At 37.4% G+C, this 20,054-nt stretch overlaps 2 protein-coding genes across 2 annotated transcripts in view; both read left to right on the forward strand.

The window, feature by feature from the left end:
- The first annotated feature begins 353 nt into the window (after positions 1-353).
- On the forward strand, positions 354-10,872 carry LOC105998749 (vomeronasal type-2 receptor 116-like). The gene is made up of 5 exons (XM_013033539.1): positions 354-635; positions 1,727-2,521; positions 3,472-3,699; positions 5,014-5,137; positions 9,953-10,872. The coding sequence occupies exons 1-5, from the start codon at positions 540-542 to the stop codon at positions 10,870-10,872; spliced, it is 2,163 nt and encodes a 720-aa protein (XP_012888993.1). The 5' UTR covers positions 354-539.
- A 4,898-nt stretch (positions 10,873-15,770) lies between these two features.
- Positions 15,771-20,054, forward strand: part of LOC105998734 (vomeronasal type-2 receptor 116-like) — a 25,181-nt gene continuing 20,897 nt past the window's right edge. The window contains 3 exon segments of the mRNA XM_013033525.1: positions 15,771-15,868; positions 15,914-16,046; positions 16,120-16,202. Of these exon segments, the coding sequence (XP_012888979.1) occupies positions 15,771-15,868; positions 15,914-16,046; positions 16,120-16,202 (314 nt within the window).

Raw genomic sequence — 20,054 nt, forward strand, 5'->3', positions numbered from 1 at the left:
TCACATGCCATTTAACAATAGACTGGGTAGCTGTAAAAACAAAGATTTGTTTGTCACACATATGGAGCTAGTTTTTCCAGGATCAAGGTAAAAGAATATTTGGTGTCTCCTGAGAGCCTATTTCATATTCTATGGAAACCAAACTTTTGGTATTGTACATGAAAGAGAAAAATCGTGCTCCCTAAGCATTCATGTGGACACTATATTGCCATTCAATCTAAAAGGGTGTAATTTTCTGCGTATTCATTTTGCAAAGAAACAAACATTAAACTCATTGAAGTTATTGCATTGACTTGAAGATAAAATTTGAATTACTCCTGAAAATTTTCTTATGTCTATGGTGTAGGATTGCCTTCAAGAATTACCAGTTTGTTCTGGCTTTGGCTTTTGCTGTTGAGGAAATCAACAAGAACCCTGATCTTTTATATAACCTGACTCTGGGATTTGATATTTATAATGCTGATTTCAGAGCTTGGTCAACACTTGAAAACCCCTTTGTTTGGCTTTCTGGGCAGTACAAGATCCCTAATTACACCTGCATGAGAGAAAGTAACTCTGTAGCAGTACTCACAGGAATATCAGCAATAACATCTGCCCAGATTGGGACACTGCTGGAACTCTATAAATTTCCACAGGTAAGGATGGGAGGGATGCAGATGTGAAAAGATGTTTACTTTGGTGCTTATTTTCAGGTGAAAGGAAGAGCTAAGACATAGAAACTTATCAGGTTTTATGATATCAAGTGCTTAATACAAAACACAGTTGGATATCTATAGTTCCATTGGTTAAGAGAAGATGGATAAGATAGAGCAAGCAGCAAGGGAATGACCTGGGGCTGAGAGTCTATTGAATAATTTTGTAGAAAACAGTCAGGATGTTGGAAAAAAATTTTAAATGTGAAATTAAAAATAAAAATTAAATAAAAATGTGAACTTAACCAGATGCTGATAGATTATGCTTGTAACTCCAAGCTATGCAAGAGGATGAGATCTGAGGATAATGGTTCCAGCAGGAAAGGCAATGAGACTAACCAGAAAAATGCTAGAAATGGACCTGTGGTTCCAAGTGGTAGAGTGTAGGAACCATGCTCAGGCCCTGAGTTCAAGACTCAGGACTGGAAGAAAAGGGAAGATATTTTGTGAATGAAATTAGGCTGAGAAATACAAAATGGGAAAGTTTTGTCTCACATGTGGAAATTAGATTTAAAATATAAATATAAAATAAATATGAAAACACATGCACAGCAATTAGGACTTTACATGAATATGTTGACTGAGAATGTTGTACAAAATGATGGATTTCCAAGGTGTAACTGCTCTGAACAATTAATAGCAGGAAGTTGAAACATGTTTTACTAATAACGGGGTAAGTATAAAGAGAATAATGTGGGGAACAGAGGAATGAAGAGAGGACCGATGGCAAATACAGTTGTATTATTCACATTTATATGTAATACTAAAATGAGGAAATGAATAGGCTTGTTATGGATAATAGACAGAGTTACACTGATCAACAGGCATTGCATGCAGTAACTGATACACTCAAATTAAAGACCTTTTGTACAACTCTTTTTAAAACAATTTCACATTTGTTTTCCAAAATTACACAAACTAAAAAAGACCCTTCCCTATATCCATTTAAACCTCTTCCTTAATATTTAAATACAGACTGAGATTGTGAAAGACTGCAATCCTCTTACAGATTCTCCAATTTTCTTTCTCTGTAGCTTACCTTTGGGCCTTTAGATCGTGTCCTGAGTGAACAAAGCAAATTTCCTTCTCTCTATCAGATGCCCCAAAAGGACACATCACTAGCCATTGCCATGGTCTCCTTGATACTTCATTTCAGCTGGAACTGGGTAGGGCTATTGATCTCACTAGATGAAAATAGCTTGTGGATAATTTCAGAACTGAGAGAAGAGATGGCTAAGAACAGAGTCTGTGTAGCCTTTGAGCATGTGATTTCAAGCAATATGTTCATGGAAGTAACAAATTACATAAGATTCCATCACCAGATAAATAACTCATCAGCAAATGTATTTATCATTTATGGTGATAATGAACACCTACAAAACTTAACGCTGTATTTTGGGCAATTTTTAATGACAGGCAAAGTTTGGCTCATGACTTCACAGAGTGAGTTATTCATCAGTAGAAGGTATTTCATGTTAGGCTCATTCCATGTCCATCTCATTTTTTCACACCACCATCCAGACATTTCTGGGTTTAAGAATTATGTCAGGGAAGTTAATCCTTCCAAACACCCAGAAGACTTTTATCTTGCTCGGCTGTGGGTTCTTTCTTTTAATTGCTCATATTCTGAATCTGACTGTGTAACATGGGAGAACTGTCCCCAGGATGCCTCCTTGGAATGGCTGCCTGGACACATTTTTGAAATGGCCATGTCTGAAGAGAGTTACAATATATATAATGCTGTGTATGCTGTGGCCCACACAATCCACAAGATGCTTCTTCATCAAACAGAGGGAAATGGGAAAGGGATAGTGCCTTCTCCTGCCCAGGTAATATCTTGCTTGTTGGATTTGACACACCAAAAATAAAATGAATCTAAATATGTTCAAATTAACAAAAATTGTGGGAGAAACTTTCTTTAAATGTTTCTGAAGTTTCTTCCGACCTATGTTCCTACATTCTTCAAGAAAAATATGCCATTGGAAGGGAGGAAATGCATTTTATGTACCCATTATGTTTTTGTGTGTTACAAATGACCTCAGTAAATTCACAGCTAATGTTTTGAAACTTGTAAATCTAGCCTTTCCTATGAGTTTCTTAAACAGCAAATGTCTTGGCTTTTTGTATACCTTAATACTTAAAAATGATCTTCTGTTAGGAAAGTAAGTTGGGTGATTGGAAAGATGGGGTAGAATGATATAAGAGGTGACATTGATCAAGATGCATTGTATTCATAAACACACTTATTGAATTGAAACCTTTTTACAGAATACTTAAAAGATAATGATAAGAATTTAAAGAATATACAATTTCCATGCATAAAATATTAATAAATAAATATATACCTAAGAAGAAATAAGCTTCTTCAATTCCACTCTAGTCACTACCAAGTTAGCCAACTGGATGTCCCTAGATATTCATAAAGTACATAAGAAAGAAATGAGTTTCCTTAATTCCACTTTGAGTACTACTAATTTATCAAACGGGAACTCCCTGGAGATTCATTGTAGGTATGCAACTTAGAATTCTCTCATTCATGACTATTTACATGGAGCGGGTTTGTCTTGTAAAGAGGCCTTATGATGATTCTTTTATAAGTTAGGAATATTCAGAAACATTATTTTAGTCTTCTAGCTAGTTTTGTGTTGTTCTACTTCATGTGGTGTGTGTTAATCTAGAATTACAGAGCAGGTTTAAAAGACTATGAGGAGCATTGTATAATTAAGCTTTCCTGTCTTCACTTCTGGATTTATTTCACTATAAAATGTATCTATTTTAGCTGCACCCTTTTCTGAAGAAGATCCAATTTCATAATCCTGCTGGAGACCTAGTGATTTTGGATGAGAAAGAGAAATTAGAAGCAGAGTATGACATTGTGAACAACTGGAATTTTCCAGAAGGTCTTGAAGTTAAGGTGAAAGTAGGACTATTTTCTCCATATGCTCTACATGGTCATCAACTGTCAATATCTGAAGATATGATAGAGTGGGCCATAGGAACTACTGAGGTGAGCTGGACCTAACCACAATGATTTGAACTACATAAAAGCAAAAATGATCCCTAAATTTTAAGTCTCTTTGTTCTCATTAATTATCCAAGCATTGGATAGTTACTGTTAGCTTGAGGAAATTTCTTATTTGCTGACTCTTGGATGTAAAATCAGTATATGAATTCTATGTTTAAACTTTATGAAACATCTAAACGAAATGTTATAAGTTTGCTTTCTTTCTTTTTTTCTTTTGTCGGTTGTGGGGCTTGGACTCTGGGTCTGGGCGCTGTCCCTGCGCTCTTCAGCTCAAGGCGCAAGCGCTCTAGACCGCTTGAGCCACAGCACCACTTCCTGTTTTCTAGTGGTTTATTGGAGTAAGAGTCTCACGGTCTCTCCTGCCCGGGCTGGCTTTGAACTGCGATCCTCAGATCTCAGCCTCCTGAGTAGCTAGGATTACAGGCATGAGCCACCGGAGCCCGGTTTATAAGTTTTCTATATGATGACAGAATATCAGAGAAATCACTTTATAAATAGAAAAGTTCATTTTGCTTCACACTGTGATTGTTTCAGTAAAGGCTTTTTTGACCTGTAATTTATGCTTCAGTCGTGAATCTGAGAAGACTGTGTGAGAAGAAGATTTTCACTTCTTGATGATGAAAAATCAGAGAGGAAGAAATGATGAGTGTGGTTGTCACATAACCCTATGTATGGGATGTCTGTGCTTTAGGGAATACTTTGAGAGTATCAATGAGGGGTTGCCTTCATATTTAGCGACTCCGTAGAAGACAATAATGAATTTGCCATGTACTAGTGGCTCATGCCTGTAATCCTAGATGCTCAGGAGGCTGAGCTCTGAGGATTGTGATTTGGAGCAAGACCAGGCAGCAAAGTCTGTGAGACTCCTATTTCCAATTAATCACAAAAATCTAGAAATGGAGCTGTGGCCTAAATTGGTGAAGTGTCAGCCTTGAGCAAATAGTTCAGGGACAGTGCCCAGGCCCAGGGTTCCAGCCCAAGAAGCAGCCCAAGGATGGGCCCCCTTCCTTGCACCCAATACACATAATATATTTAAGGGTTGGCCATCTTAGTATTAGGTTCTATCTCTTAAAGTTTCAAAACTTCCCAATAGTACCTTGGGCTACAAATCAAGACTACAACACATAAGCCTTTGGGGATCATGTCATATGGAATCTCTAACAGTAGTTGATCAACTGATTGACTTTAAATGTATGGATATTGGTTTTAATGGTCCAATTGATATGAAAACTTAACTATTTTGGTGTGGAAGGTAAAAGTCTGAACAGTTAACAACACATATCTGATTTTCCTCAGACCCCATACTCAGTTTGCAGTGAGAGTTGTGATTCTGGATTCAGGAAATCCCCTCAGGAGGAAAAGGCTGCCTGTTGCTTTGATTGTATCCCTTGCCCAGAGAATGAGATTTCTAATGGGACAGGTAAATCCTTGACTTAAGTAGAAATTCTCCCTAATGTTCTCTGATTAATACAAGTGAAAAGAAATTAAGATTGCAGAGCCAAAGCTTCTCTTTCTTTAGTTCCTAACATTTGATGATATTGCTTCTTGAAATTATACAAATCATGGCCTGGAATTATAGCATCATTAGTTTTTTCCTAGCCCAATGTATGCATGATTATCTCATGAAAACTCACTTCTTGATACTCAATAATGCAAGTTTAACTTCTTATCATATTAATACAAAGCCAAATTAAGGGTAGGGTCTCCATGTTCTTCTAAATTCCATTTACAAAACAAGGAAAACATGGATCATGTACACAGTGCACAGAACTGCTCTTGCCACAGAGCAAGAGCTCAGAAGCTGAATTTGGTTTCAGAAAGACAAGTGTTGTGCAGAGCATGATGTTAGATCTTCAAAGTGTGGTTTGATCCTCTGTTCCCCACTGCTTCAAAGGGGAGGAGGAGAGACAAATATATGTCATGAATTCAAGGTCATGCCCCAGAGCTTCTATTAACATTTACAGAGATATATACAGAAGTGTAAGTCATATCCACAATTTATTATGGGGCTTAGAAGTTGTGTACAGAATGCTAACAATAAATGTTATAGCAGCATTAAATAGCGAGGAAAATGATTATGATATTAAAAATGACACAATGGCACATTATCAATGTGAATGATAGTCACTGAAGGTAAAAGGTTCAATCTGACAAAAAACAATGTGGGAGTGAGGTTGAGCTTATGGGTTAGAAAAGAGTAAACTAAACACTGAACTTTAAAAATTTTTATTTTTATTATTATAACAGGTGATATACAGAGGGGTTACAGGTACATAAATCAGGTAATGAGTACCATGTTTTTTGAACCATTTCTCCCTTCCCTCATTCTTTCCCAGTTGTTCTCTCTTGTCCTCACCCACAAGATTAAAGTGCATTTTCCACAGTGTCCAATTAGTACCACTCTTGTATTTTTTCACCATTTGTTCCACCATTTATGTGCCCTCCTGTACTGTTTGTTGTACAACAGGAAAAGAAAACAACATAAGCAACAACAGTAACTAAAAATATCTCATTTCCTTTTCTTGGAGTTCATTTCATAAAAAAAAGCCTGTACTGAGGCTTGAATTCTGGGCCTGGGTGCTGTCTCCGATCTCTTTTTGTTTCCAGGTTAACACTCTACCACTTGATGAACAGCATGACTTCTCATTTTTCTGTGATTCAATTCAGATAAGAGTCTCACACACTTTCCTTCCTGGGCTGGCTTTGAATAGAAATCCTCAGATGACAGATTTCTGAGTTAGCTAGGATTACAGGTGTGAGTCACCAGCGTCCCGCTCATAAAATATTATTTTATATGAACATATGCACTTAACTATTGAGCCTTTTTCAAACACTCCTATGCATATCTTTCTTTGGCCTCAGTGTGTGAATGTTTAGGTCCCATATAATTTATCATGTCCCAGTGTGTGTGTGTGTGTGTGTGTGTGTGTGTGTGTAATAATAACACTGAAGGAATAAACACACTGAATAACATATATGTATATATATACACATATATCTTTCAGTGTGTTTATTTGTAGGTTATTCTCAATTTTATAGGAATTTATAAGGCACATTTACTTCTTGAAGGAAATCATGACACCTACGTTTCTTTGATTTTAGCTTACATCACTTAATATTTTCCAAATATTTCCATTTCTTTACCAGTGGTACAGTACATTCCTTCTGATGGATGAGTAGAATTTCATTGCATATATATATATATATATATATATATATATATCACATTATGTTTTTCTTCTGTATATATTTTTTATTGTAAAAATACCTTACAGAGGGATTACAGTTATGTGAGTAAGGTAAGGAGTACATTTCCTATTGAGTATTGTTACCCCCTCCTTTATTTTTCCTCTACCATCCCTTTTCTCCTCACCTCCCCAACTCCTCCTCTCTCCCCCCTCTGAAGTTGTAAAGTTCATTTTTAACATAGTGTCTTGTACATCTCATTGCTACAATGGGTCAACCTGTATCCTTTTTTCAGTATTTTGTTATTTCCTTTCCCCTCCTCAAATTAGAAAAATGTATACACAAGATGCGGGGGACTAGAATCAAATATAGTGAAAACAGGGATTATACCATGGGGGAAGAACATACAAAACAAACAAAATATCACATGGTACATTATAAATACATTAAAAACAACAGCAAGAAAGATAAAACCACTCGTGTCCCTATCTTGGGGTTCATTTCGCATAGCATTATCTTATATGGTCATATATACATAGCTTTTGACCTTTTCTGTTTGTCCTAGGCATATACTAGTTATCGCAAATAAGGGAAACCATGGGACCTATGTTTCTTTGGGTCTGGCTTAATATAATTTTTTCCAAGTCTTTCCATTTCCTAACAAGTGGGGTGGTGCCATTTTTTCTGATGGAGGAATAGAATTCATATATGTATTATATATAATTTACTATATATATATATATATATATATAATTTTCTTGATCCATTCATCAACCGAGGGACATCTGGGTTGGTTCCATATCTTAGCTATGGTAAGTAATGCTGCAATAAACATAGTTGTGCTGGTAGATTTAGTATGGCCTTGTTTGTGATCATTTGGGCAAATCGCAAAGTGGTTGAACAAGTTTACACTCCCACCAACAATGCAGTAAGGTTTCCTTTTGGCCACATTCCCTCCTGCATCTGTTGTTAATAGATTTCTTGATTACAGCCATTCTAACTGGGGTGAGGTGGTATCTCAATGTTGTTTTGATTTGTATTTCTTTTATGACTAAAGAAGTTGAGCATTTCTTCATGTGTCTATTGGCCATCTTTCTTTCCTCTTCAGAGAAGTCTCTCTTTAAGTCTTTAGCCCACTTATTAATTGGGCGGTTGTTTCTTTGAGGACTTGTTGGGGGATTTAATTTTTTTGAGTTCCAGGTATATTTTAGATATGAGACCCTTGTCCGTTGTATGGCTAGTGAAGATCTTCTCCCAATCAGTGGGCTTTCTATTGATCTTGCTAGCTATGTCCTTAGCCATGCAGAAGCTCTGCAATTTCATGAAATCCCATTTGTCCAACCTTTCTTTGATTTGTTGTGCTTCTGTGTCTCTATTAAGAAAATTTCGGCCTGTGCCAACAAGACCTAGGGTTTGTCCTATTCCATTCTTTAATGTTTTCAGAATGTGTGCTTTGACTCCGAGGTCTTTGATCCATTTGGAGCTGATTCTGGTGCAGGGTGATTTTCTACAAGTGATTAACCAATTTTGCCAGCACCATTTATTGAAGAGTCTGTCTTTCTTCCATTCTATTTTTTAGCTCCCTTATTGAAGATTAGGTGGCTATAGGTCTCTGGGTTCATGTCTGGGTCTTCAGTTCTATTCCATTAGTCCTGAGGTCTGTTCTTGTGCCAGTAACAAGTGTTTTTGATTACTATGGCTTTGTAGTAGAGTTTGAAATTTGGAATTGATCTTCCTTCAGCACTGTTCTTTCTCTGCTAAGGATTGTTTTTGGTATTCGGGGTCTTTTATTGTTCCATGTGAATTTTTGGATTGCTTCTTATTTTTCATTGAAAAATGAGGTTGGGATATAATTAGGTATCACATTGAATTTGTATTTAGCCTTCAGCACTATTGCCATTTTCACAATGTTACTCCTTCCAATCCAGGAGCATGGGAGGTTTTTCCACTTGCTTGGCTCTGCTTTAATTTCCTTTCTGAGGTTTTTAAAGTTTTCTTCTCAGAGGTACTTCACTTCTTTAATTAAGTTAACTCCTAGGTATTTTATTTTTTGTGGGGCTATTACAAAAGGAGTTGCTTTCCTAATTTCAGCCACACTCTTATTGTTACTGGCATACAGGAAAGCCATTGATATTTGAGAGTTAATTTTATATCCTGATACTTTGCCAAAGTTTCTGATCAGCTCAAATAACTTGGGAGTGGAGTCCATGGGGTTCTTTAAATACAAGATTATGTCATCTGTAAAGAGGGAGAGTTTTACTTCATCTTTCCCTACGTGGATCCTCTTTATGTTTACATATTGTCTTATTGCTGTAGCTAGATATTCTAATATACTAAATTGAAGAGGAGTGTAGAGAGCAGACATCCTTGTCTGGTTACTGAATTTAGAGGAAATGGCTTTAACTTTTCGCCATTAAGTATAATGGTGGCTGTAGGTTTGTCATACACAGCCTTTATTATATTGAGTAATGTTCCACTGATTCTTAGTTTTTCCAGAGTTTTCATCATAAAGGGGTGTTGGATCTTGTCAAATGTTTTTTTCTGCATCTATTGAGCTAATCATGATACCACATTATCTTGATCCATTCATTCACTGAAGGGCATCCTAGTTGATACTTTATCTTGGTTATGGTCAACAATGCTGCAATCAACATGGTTGTGTGGCTTAGTGTAACATTTTTTGTGTTCTACTGGATAAATGGCCAGGAGTGGGATTGCTGGGTCACAAGGCAGCTATATGTTTGCCTTTTTCAGGAACCTCCATATTTCTTTCCATAGTTTATATTACAACAAAAGTATAATAGAGTTCCCTTTTGGCATCATCTCTGCCAGAATTTGTTATAGTTAGTTTTCTTGATCATGCCCATTCTAACTAGGGTGAGGTAGAATCTCAATGTTCACTTTGAACAGTTCTTATACTAATTGGTAATACTTTTATGATAACAAACCCTGGCATGTTAGTTTTACCTCTAAGCAGGAAAGTTTTAATTTCCATTGAAGGAAGTGCACTACTGAGTGCAGACTAATGGTTATCTATTTTCCTCACAAGATATGGAACAGTGTGTGAAGTGTCCAGAGCACCAGTATGCCAACACAGAGAGAAACCAGTGTCTCCTAAGAGTTGCAAGTTTCTTGGCTTATGGAGAACCCTTGGGCATGGTCCTGGCCTGCATGGCTCTCTGCTTCTCCACACTCACTGCTGCTGTACTTGGGGTTTTTGTGAGGTATCAAGACACTCCCATTGTCAAGGCCAATAACCGGGCTCTCAGCTACATTCTGCTCATCTCCCTCATCTGCTGTTTCCTCTGTTCCTTGCTCTTTATTGGCCGTCCCAACACAGTCACCTGCATCCTGCAGCAGATCACATTTGGAGTTGTGTTCACTGTGGGTGTTTCTACTGTCTTGGCCAAAACGCTGACTGTGGTTCTGGCCTTCAAGGCCACTTCTCCAGGAAGAACGATAAGGTGGCTGCTGGTATCAGGGGCTCCTAACTTCATCATCCCTATCTGCACTTTGCTCCAAGTGACTCTTTGTGGAATCTGGTTGGGAATCTCTCCACCTTTTCTTGACACAGATGTACACTCTGAACATGGCCACATAATCATCCTGTGCAACAAGGGCTCCCTCACTGCCTTCTACTGTGTTCTGGGATACCTGGGAACCCTGGCCATGGCCAGCTTCACTGTGGCTTTTCTGGCCAGGAACCTGCCTGATACCTTCAATGAAGCCAAGTTCCTGACATTCAGCATGCTGGTGTTCTGCAGTGTGTGGCTCACCTTCCTTCCTGTCTACCACAGTGCTAAGGGGAAGGTCATGGTGGCCGTGGAGGTCTTCTCCATCTTGGCCTCCAGTGCAGGGCTCCTGTGCTGCATTTTTGCCCCCAAGTGCTACATCATCTTGTTAAAGTCAGATAGAAATTCTCTGCGTGGCTTCAGGAATAAAGCACCTAAACAGAAAAATAAGATTTAAGATTAATCGTATGTATTTGATCAGTGTATAGAAGGTCTGAACTAAACCTACAGCATTTTCCAGTAAGCTATTAGTTTATATTGTGGGTATTCCTTCAATATGTAAATGGCCTTTAGTCATTTGTGATGATACCATAGTAGTGTTCAACTTATAATTATCGCCATGTTAATATGAATTTTATTCCCTATACCTATGGTTCCTTCATTCAATCTGCATTATTTTGGTCAGTCACGGAGCTTCAATTCAGAGCCTGAGCATTGTCCCTGAGACCTTTTGCTCAACGGTAGCACTCTGTCACTTTGAGCCACTTGCAGTTTTCTAGTGGTTAACTGGAGATAAGGAGGTCATAGACCTTCTTGCTCTGGCTTCTCAATCCGCATTTAATATTACTATCCCCAATTAGTATGCTATCCCTGTTCTGTATTACTCTTGATTTCTCCATTACTTTTCTAAGCATTTAAATAAACCAGATCCTTCCCTATTTATTAGCCATCAAATAAGTTCCATCAATATCTCTTAACATAGTTCCACATTGCTCATTAGAGTATGCTGTATTCAGCAGTTTCACATTAGCATTTACACATTTGCCTTTTGAAATATTCCTGAGTGTACTTTTCAGAATTCAGCTCTTTCTTCCCCTCTTTATCTTTCAATTTGTAGGAAAGGTTAGTTATATGTTACAAAAATACGCTTCAATGTTGCCTCACAATGTATTTAATATAACAGCTAGTATTTGATGGAAGCTATAGAGGCAAAATAGTAATAGTTGACTCATGGTTAGATATGTTAATGATTTTATCCTTGCTCAATCCCCTCTATTAGGATAGTATAAATACACATACATTAAATAGCCATTTACAATATTTTGTTGTCACACTATCAGTAGATAACAGAGCCTTTTTACTCAAGTCTAATGTTCTACCACTTTGAGCCACAGTGTCACTGCCAGTTTTCTGTTGTTCAATTGGAGGTAGGACTGTTACACTACTTCCTGTTACATTTTTCAATCCTCTTATTTGCTCTGTTATATAAACTTAATTAAACCCTCTCTCCTGATATTTGAGTTTTTTGTTCTGGTAGCTAGTGGAGAAAGAGCTGTTGTTCAATGTGCTTGGTTTCCAAGAGAGCCATAGAATCTTTCTCAAATGAGCCTTTCTCTAGCCATATAACCATATAACATAAACTGAGTGGATGAAAAACAAAGATTTCTTTGTTTGCCTTGATCCCCAAGATCAAGGCAAAAGAATATGTGATGCCTCATGAGAGCCTATTCCATGTTTAACACAGACCAAACTTTTTGATGTATTGCATATATATGAAAGACAGAAAAATCACACACTTGGAGCATTCCTGTGGGCACTACATTATCAATTCATCTTAAGGGGCGGTAATTTTCCAACATATCATATGCAAAGAAACAAACAAAAACTCATCAAAATCATTGCACTGATTTGAAGATAAATTTTGAGGTACTCCTGATAAATTCCTTATGTCTATTGTGAAGGCTTGTATTCAAGAACTACCAGTTTATTCTGGCCTTGAATTTTGCTGTTGAAATCAATAAGAACCCCAATATTTTACATAACATGACTCAGGGATTTGATAACTATAATGCTGATTACAGAGCTTAGTCAACACTTGAGAATACCTTTGTCCGGCTTTCTGGTCAGTACAAGATCCCTAATTACACCCACTTGAGAGAAAGTAACTCTGTAGCAGTACTCACAGGATTATTAGGAATAACATCTGACCAGGCTGGGACACTACTGGAACTCTACAGGTTGCCACAGGTGAGGATGGTAGGGATGCTGATGTGAAAAGATGTCTACTTTTGTGCTTTTATACAGGGACATGGAGGGAAAAGACATAGAAACCTATCAAGTTTTATGATATCAAAGACTAAATACACAAAGTGGGATATTCATGTTCCCATTGGTTGGAGCAGACTAGGGAATGATCTGGGGCTGAAAGCCTGTTGAATAAATTTGTGGAAAGCTACTAAGAAGTGGGAAATAACTAAAAATATGAATTTCTAAAAAATGTGAAATTAGCTGGGTGCTGGTGGCTCAGCCTGTAATCCTAATGACTCAAGGAGGATGAGATGTGAGGATCTTGATTGGAAGCCAGCTCTGGCAAGCAAGGCCATGAGACTCTTATCTCCAATTAACCAGAAAAAAAGCTGGAGGCTCATGCCTGTAATTCTAGCAACTCAGGAGGCTGGGTATCTGAGAATCGCAGTTCAAAGCCAGCTAGGGCAAGAAAGTCCATGAGACTCTTATCTCTACCAGAAAACTGGAAGTGGGACTTAGGCTGTAAGTGGTATAGCACCAGCCTTGAGCAAAAAACGCTCAGGAACAGTGCTCAGACACTGAGTTTAAGCTCCAGCACTGATTTAAAAAAAAAGAAAAGCAAAGCTGGATGTGGACCTGTGGCTCCAAGTGATAAGAATGATAGCGCTGAGCACTAAAGCTCTGGGACAGTGGTCAGGACTTGAGTTCCAGCCCTGGAAAATAAATAAAATACAAGAATAAAAAAATTGAAGTTATTTCGTGAATGAAGTCAGACTGAGAAAGACAAAATGAGCAAGATTTTTCCCCATATGTAGGAATAAAATCAAATGTTTTTGTTAAGATAAAAACATGAAATATGAAATAAATATGAAAATGCATCCATGGCCCTAATCACATGTACATGATAAAAGTGACTAAAGAATGGTGTACAAAATGGTGGCTTTTCATGGTGTCACTGTTCTAAATAGCAGAAAGTTAAAAAAAAATGTTTTACCTAATAATAGGGGTTAGTATAAAGGGAAAGGTGTGGAGAACAGAGGACTGAAGAGAGGAGTGATGATGACAAATACAATTATAATACTCGAATACATATGTAAAAATAAAATGAGGCAATAGATGGGGGAGGATAAGAGAAACTGTTATATAACCAATGGGCATTACACAGACACTGACATGCTCAAATTAAAGATCTTTGTACAACTATTTAAAAACAATTTGAATATTGTTCCCCAAACTAAAAAATACCCTTCCTTTCACTGATTTATTCCTTTTTCCTAATATGAGTGAAGACTGAGATTGTGAAGGATGGTAATCCTTTTATAAACTCCCCAATTTTCTTTTGCTTTAGCTTAACTGTGGGGCCTTTAGATTTTGTTCTGAATGAACAAAGCAAGTTTGCTTCACTCTCTCAGATGGCCCAAAATGACACATCACTAGTCATTGCCATGGTCTCCTTGATGCTTCATTTCAGCTTGAACTGGGTAGGACTGTTGATCTCACTAGATAAAAATGGTTTGTGGATAATTCCAGAACTGAGAGAAGAGATGGCCAAGAGCAGAGTCTGTATAGCCTTTGAGCATGTGATTCCAAGCAATATCCTGACACATGAGCACCACCAGATTTATAAATTAGCAAACGTATTTAACATTTATGGTGATAATGAATACCTCCTGAACTTTACACTGAGGCTGCAGATGCCACACACATGTACACACAAGAGCAGCAATGTGCTGATTACATGTTTTCACTCACAGAGATTCTCTGTGACCACACTTGCAGCCATCTTCTCCTGGACACTGTGGCCAGATATCCCAGGATGCTCTAAGTTGTGAATGATTCCTGTTTTTCTAGCCCCCAGAAATTCAATAGCTAAGACTTAGGATAATGCACTACACTACAGATAACAAAAAAATGAAACATTTTTATAGGCAGTAACTTTCTGATTAAAACTTCAAATAGCTCAGTAAAGAAGAACAAGAATTGACAAATAGGATTACCTCAAACTTGAAAACCTTTGGCAGAACAAAGTAGAGAGTCACTGGACTGAATAGATAGCCTATAGAATTTTTCAAATAAACATCTGGCAAGTTATTATAACCAGAATATCTAAGCAAGCTCAGAAATTAATTCCTAAGGACTTAGCAAGCCAATTAAATTGGCAAATAAATTTAAAGACACTACTCATAACCACAAATATAAATAGCTAAAAAACAATACAAAGATATGTTCAACATCCTTGCCATACTGGAAATGCAAACTCATACGACATTGAATTTATCATGTACTCATTACCTTACTCCTGTAACTGTAACTCTTTTGTACAGTATCTTTATAATAAAACATATTTTAAAAATACCTGTTTGCTGGTGAAAGTTGAGAATGCAAATATGCAACTCAATCTCCGCACTGACATTGACTTATTAACATGCTAATTGCTGGTTTCAGCATGATCATTGCTTCCTTAGGCAACAGAAAATAAGTGCATTTGTTGAGGTCTCTTATTGAAGCCTTCTGTGGCTGTTATGGACATTGGGGGTGTGAACTGACCCTCTGGGTGGGATGTTCTAATAATTTGGTTGACATCTCACTGGCATAGCCTTTTACTGGCCATTACACCATGCACCTGACATGGCATCCTCTGATGCAACCAGTCACATCATCCCAAATGGTTTACATGCAAATACTTTCTTGACACAGACATTGGTCCAAATCTATTAAAGTTAACTTCAACCCTTGGGTCTATCTGTGTTCTTGGATGAAATCATAGCACCTGGAGTGAAGGAGAACTTGTAAACATATTTTCCAACTCATGTTTTTCTCCTGGATTAAAGGTCTCAGATACAGAGTCCCAGGGAAGAGTTTTACACATTCCTCCTGGGGCTTCAAAAGAGGGTTCAATGAAAGATAGCCTACAGTGTACATCTCTGTCAATAAAAGGACATTTGCAAAGACATATGAATTATATATATCTGACACTGGGGCTCATTGCCAGCAATTTCAGCCTGACATATGCACCCTTTGACTTTCACACTCCTTCTTCAGTTTCCCCTTCTTGTTAGGTCTTTGGCTGGCACTAGCTGCTTTTCCAGAATGAAACATAGAGCACACATGGATGGAGATGTGATGATTGCTGGGTTTTTCCCTCTCTACACTTTGGGAATAGATCGAAGTAAAAGTGATGCTTCCAACCATGAAGAACACACACCGTAAGTAACTCATCATTTTATTTCCATTCCTGTTTTGTTCTCAAGAGGGGCAATGGCTGGGGGAATCCTGGGTGTTCTCTGCATCCTCAACCCTGATCTTCCAATGCCTACTGCACCACAAACAGCTCATCGTCATTACTTTATCCTGAATCTGCTGTTGAGTGATTTTCTTCTGCTAGTAAGAGAAGGCCATAGTTTCCTTTCAAGTAGCTTCTCCTTTCCAAAGCTGTAAGCTCTTCCCTTTACTCCAGCATCCTTGTATCTCCTCCATCCAAGCTGTCATTGCAGAGGATGAAGTGACATTGTTACAACCTGTGTCAATGGCACAAGTTCTGTAAAATGCTGTAGAACTTTCCTTTAGAAACACTATATTTTGAGGACATGGATAAAATTTCTTATTGTAGGTGACTCATGACTGTAATCCTAAGTACTCCAAGGCCTTGATATCTGAGGACTGAGATTGGAAGTCAGTCCAGGAAAGAAAATTAGTGAGTCTTTAATTAACCAGTCAAAAGCTGAACGTGAAGCTGAGGATCAAGTGTCAGAGTGCTAGCTAGCCTTGAGCAAAAAAGCTCAAAGACAGCGTCCAGGCTCTGATTACAAGCCCTAGGACTGGTACATGCAGGCACACCTGCACATGTACCCACACATGCACATGCACAATGTTACTGTAGACAAGCTGCTATTGTTTTAAACTAAGCCCTGTGTCATTATTTCATGCCAGATATGCTCCACAGTCCAGCTGTTGCCAGGCAGGACAGTGTTATCAAACACCATTTATGGGAGAATTTTATTCATCCAAGATAAGTTCTGCTTTACTTATGCACATGTATATCCTTGGTTTTTGTTCTATAGCAGAGGGTCTCACTAATAAATGGCTATACAGAAAAAAGAAAAAAGAAAAATGGCTATACAAAACTTCAAGAAATTCTAGCAGTTTACTTGATACCTATTGCAAGAGAAAATGCTATTGCCTCTATCATTTGCACTCCTTTTCAAGTAGTGGTATGACAAGTGTAGCCTAATGTGGCTGCCTGCAGTTGGGAGCAGAGATGGCAGTGATAAGAATTACTCTCTTTCCTGCTATAGAAGATATGTCTCCTTATCTTATATGTCACTGGTATGTTTTCTTACTTTTCCCTGTTTGTGTGGGTTGTAAGAACTGAAGTCTGGGTGCTGCTCAGAGCTGTTTATGCTCAAGGCTAGTGCTCCACCACTTCAGCTACCGTTCCACTTCTGGCATTTTTTGGTGGTTAATTGGAGATAAGAGTCTCGCAGACATCATTTCTGAAGCCGACTTTGAAACACAATCCTCAGATCTCAGCCTCTTTTTTATGTTTTTTTTTTATTGTGAGCAAGGTAATGAGTACATTTCTTATCAAGCATTGTTGCCTCCTCCTTTGTTTCCCCTTACCATCCCTGCCCTCCCACACCTCCCCCACTCCCACCTCCCCCCACCAAAATTGTAAAGTTTGTTTTTTGACATAATGTCTTGTACATCTCATTGTTGCAATGGGTCCACTTATATCCCTATTTAAGCAATTTTTTTTCCTTCCACTCCCCAAATTATACCAACATGAAATACAGTGAAAACAGGGGTTATACCATGGGGGAGGGACCATTTTTAGCTTCCTGAGGTAGCTATGATTACAGGTATGAGCCACTGGTGCATGAGTTGCTTCGCACTCTTGATTGGCTTTTTTTCCCCAGGTTGATGTTCCACCACTCGAGCCACACCTCCACATCTGGCTTTTTGTTAGTTAACAGACATAAGAGTGGCATAAACTTTTCTGCCCTAGCTGCCTCTGATTCAGGATCCTTAGATCTCAGCCTTCTGATATCTGGGATTAACGACATGAGCCATGAGCACAGGCAGTTTTACTATCTTGAGGAATCTCCAATCTTTTTTTATGTACCGTCACCAAAAGTGCATTTTTTCTTGGTTGATGGGTAACTCATTGTCACTTTGACTTGTACTGCCCCAAGTGCTCAAATGGCTGAACATTTTTTCTGTATTAACTTTGCATTTGTACTTTTAATTTTTAAAGCATCCGCTTGTGTCTGTTCTTTAGTTTAATTTTTCCTATTAGTATTTCAGTTTTAGAAATGTTTTAAACTATGGTATTAATCCTTTATGAGATGAATAACTAGCAAGATTTCCAACTATTGAATGGCTATCAAACATTTTTTCATTGCAGTAAAGCTTCAATTTAATGTAATCACAGCTACTTTGCATTTCCATTGCTGGGGGTACAAGTTAGGGTCTTGTGAATGAGACAAAAGGTTCTACCACCTAGCCAAATCCAGAGCTTCATTCTTGATATTTTATGAGCTCTTTGAACTCTATTAAAGTTACCTGAATATTTCCTCACATTTTCTCTACTACTTGCCAAGTTCTGGTCTCTTATTAATAACTAATCTGTTTTGCACTAAAACATACAGGTTGAAAGACAGGGTCTAGTTTCAGTGTTTGACACATGAATACCTAGTTCACAGTGCCATCCCTTACTAAGAGTGACATCTTTAGTCCATGTATTATTTGGCAACTTTCCAAGAATCAGATTCTTGTAGATGTTTGCAATTATTTCTTGATTTTATATTTCATTGACCTATGTGCTTTTTAAGTCACAGTACTTTTTTTTTCTGCTACTTTAATTCTAACAGGAATGGTGATACTCCAGTATTTGTCTTGTATCTTAAGATAGCTCTGGCTAACTGAGGATTTCCTTTTCATAAAATTTAGGCTTGCCTGTTCTATTTCTGTGAAGGAAACAATTGGAATTTTGATGGAGACTGCACTGAATCTGTATATGGTTTTTAGTAATATGACTATTTTCACCATAATGATTCTGCTCACCCAGAATGGGAAGTATATGTTGATATGTGCAATTTTGATTTCCCCTTTGATTTTTCATGAATTTTACTTGAGTCAACATTTTTTGTACAACATCCTTCTTTCTTTATTATTGTTATTGTTTTTATTATCTTTTTCTACTAATTCTGACTTTTCTAGTTCTTTAACATGCAGTGTTGATTCTTTAGTATAGTATCTGTACTCTTGATTTAAGCAAATGTTGCTAGTTTCTTTTTATTCCCCTTTTCTATATTCATAGTCTGATATTTTCATTTTCATTTGCTTCAAGGATGTTTATTGTTTGAAATTTGCCCTGAAAAACAATTCATTTAGTCATCTATTAATCAGTTAAGTTGAATATTTCAATTAAATTATTTAACTAATTATGGTTGAAAAACAATTCACCTAATTTTCATGTTATGTGCATATTTTCCTGTTATCCTTGTTAATGTCTAGCCTTTCTACAGTGTGTTCTACATGTGTGCTCAATATTCTTCCAATAGTTTTTAAATATGGATGGCTTGTGCCCTAACCCATTATCTTCCCTGGAGAGCATTCAGTATGAGAGGTGTACTCTGAATTTGGTTGAAATGTTCTGTAGGTGCACCGATCAAAGGTATAATTTCTCTCTGATACTTCCCTTTTGATTTTGTCTGATCTCTCCATAAAATATTCAGCTATTATTGTGTTAAGGACTATCTCAAAGTATGCTAATATAGTTAAATGTTTGAATAGTTTGTAAATATACATTTAGAATTACTGTCATGTTGTAGATTTGATCACTTCATCATTTCATTAGAAACTTGTCACTTTTCATTGCCTTGATTTAAGTCTATTTTGTGTGATGTGCTATGGATATTTTTGCTTTCTTTTGGCTTTCATTTGCGTGGATTGCTTTATTCCACTCTTTTCTTAGTCATTGGGGGGAATAAATGAAGTAATTTTTCTTACAATTGTTTGGCCCTTTTTTATTCATTCTGTCATTCTAGTTCTTTTTTTTATTGTGAAAATACTGTACAGAGGGGTTACAATTACAAGGGCAAAATAATGAGCACATTTCTTATCAAGCATTGTAGCCTCTTCCTTTGTTTCCCCTTAACATCCATTCCCATTCATTCCCCAACCTCCAATCAATCCTCCCCACCCCCCCACTAAAGTTGTAAAGTTCATTTTCTTTATTTTTAAATTTTATTTTATTTGTGAACATACTGTACAGAGGGGTTACAATTGCATGGGCAGGACAATGCGTACATTTCTTACCAAGCATTGCAGCCTCCTCCTTTGGTTTACCCTTCACATCCCTTCCCAGCCTTCCCCCTCCCCCCAATCCCA

The sequence above is a fragment of the Dipodomys ordii genome, unplaced genomic scaffold (assembly GCF_000151885.1).
Source record: "Dipodomys ordii isolate 6190 unplaced genomic scaffold, Dord_2.0 Scaffold171, whole genome shotgun sequence".
In the NCBI taxonomy this organism is placed as follows: domain Eukaryota; kingdom Metazoa; phylum Chordata; class Mammalia; order Rodentia; family Heteromyidae; genus Dipodomys; species Dipodomys ordii.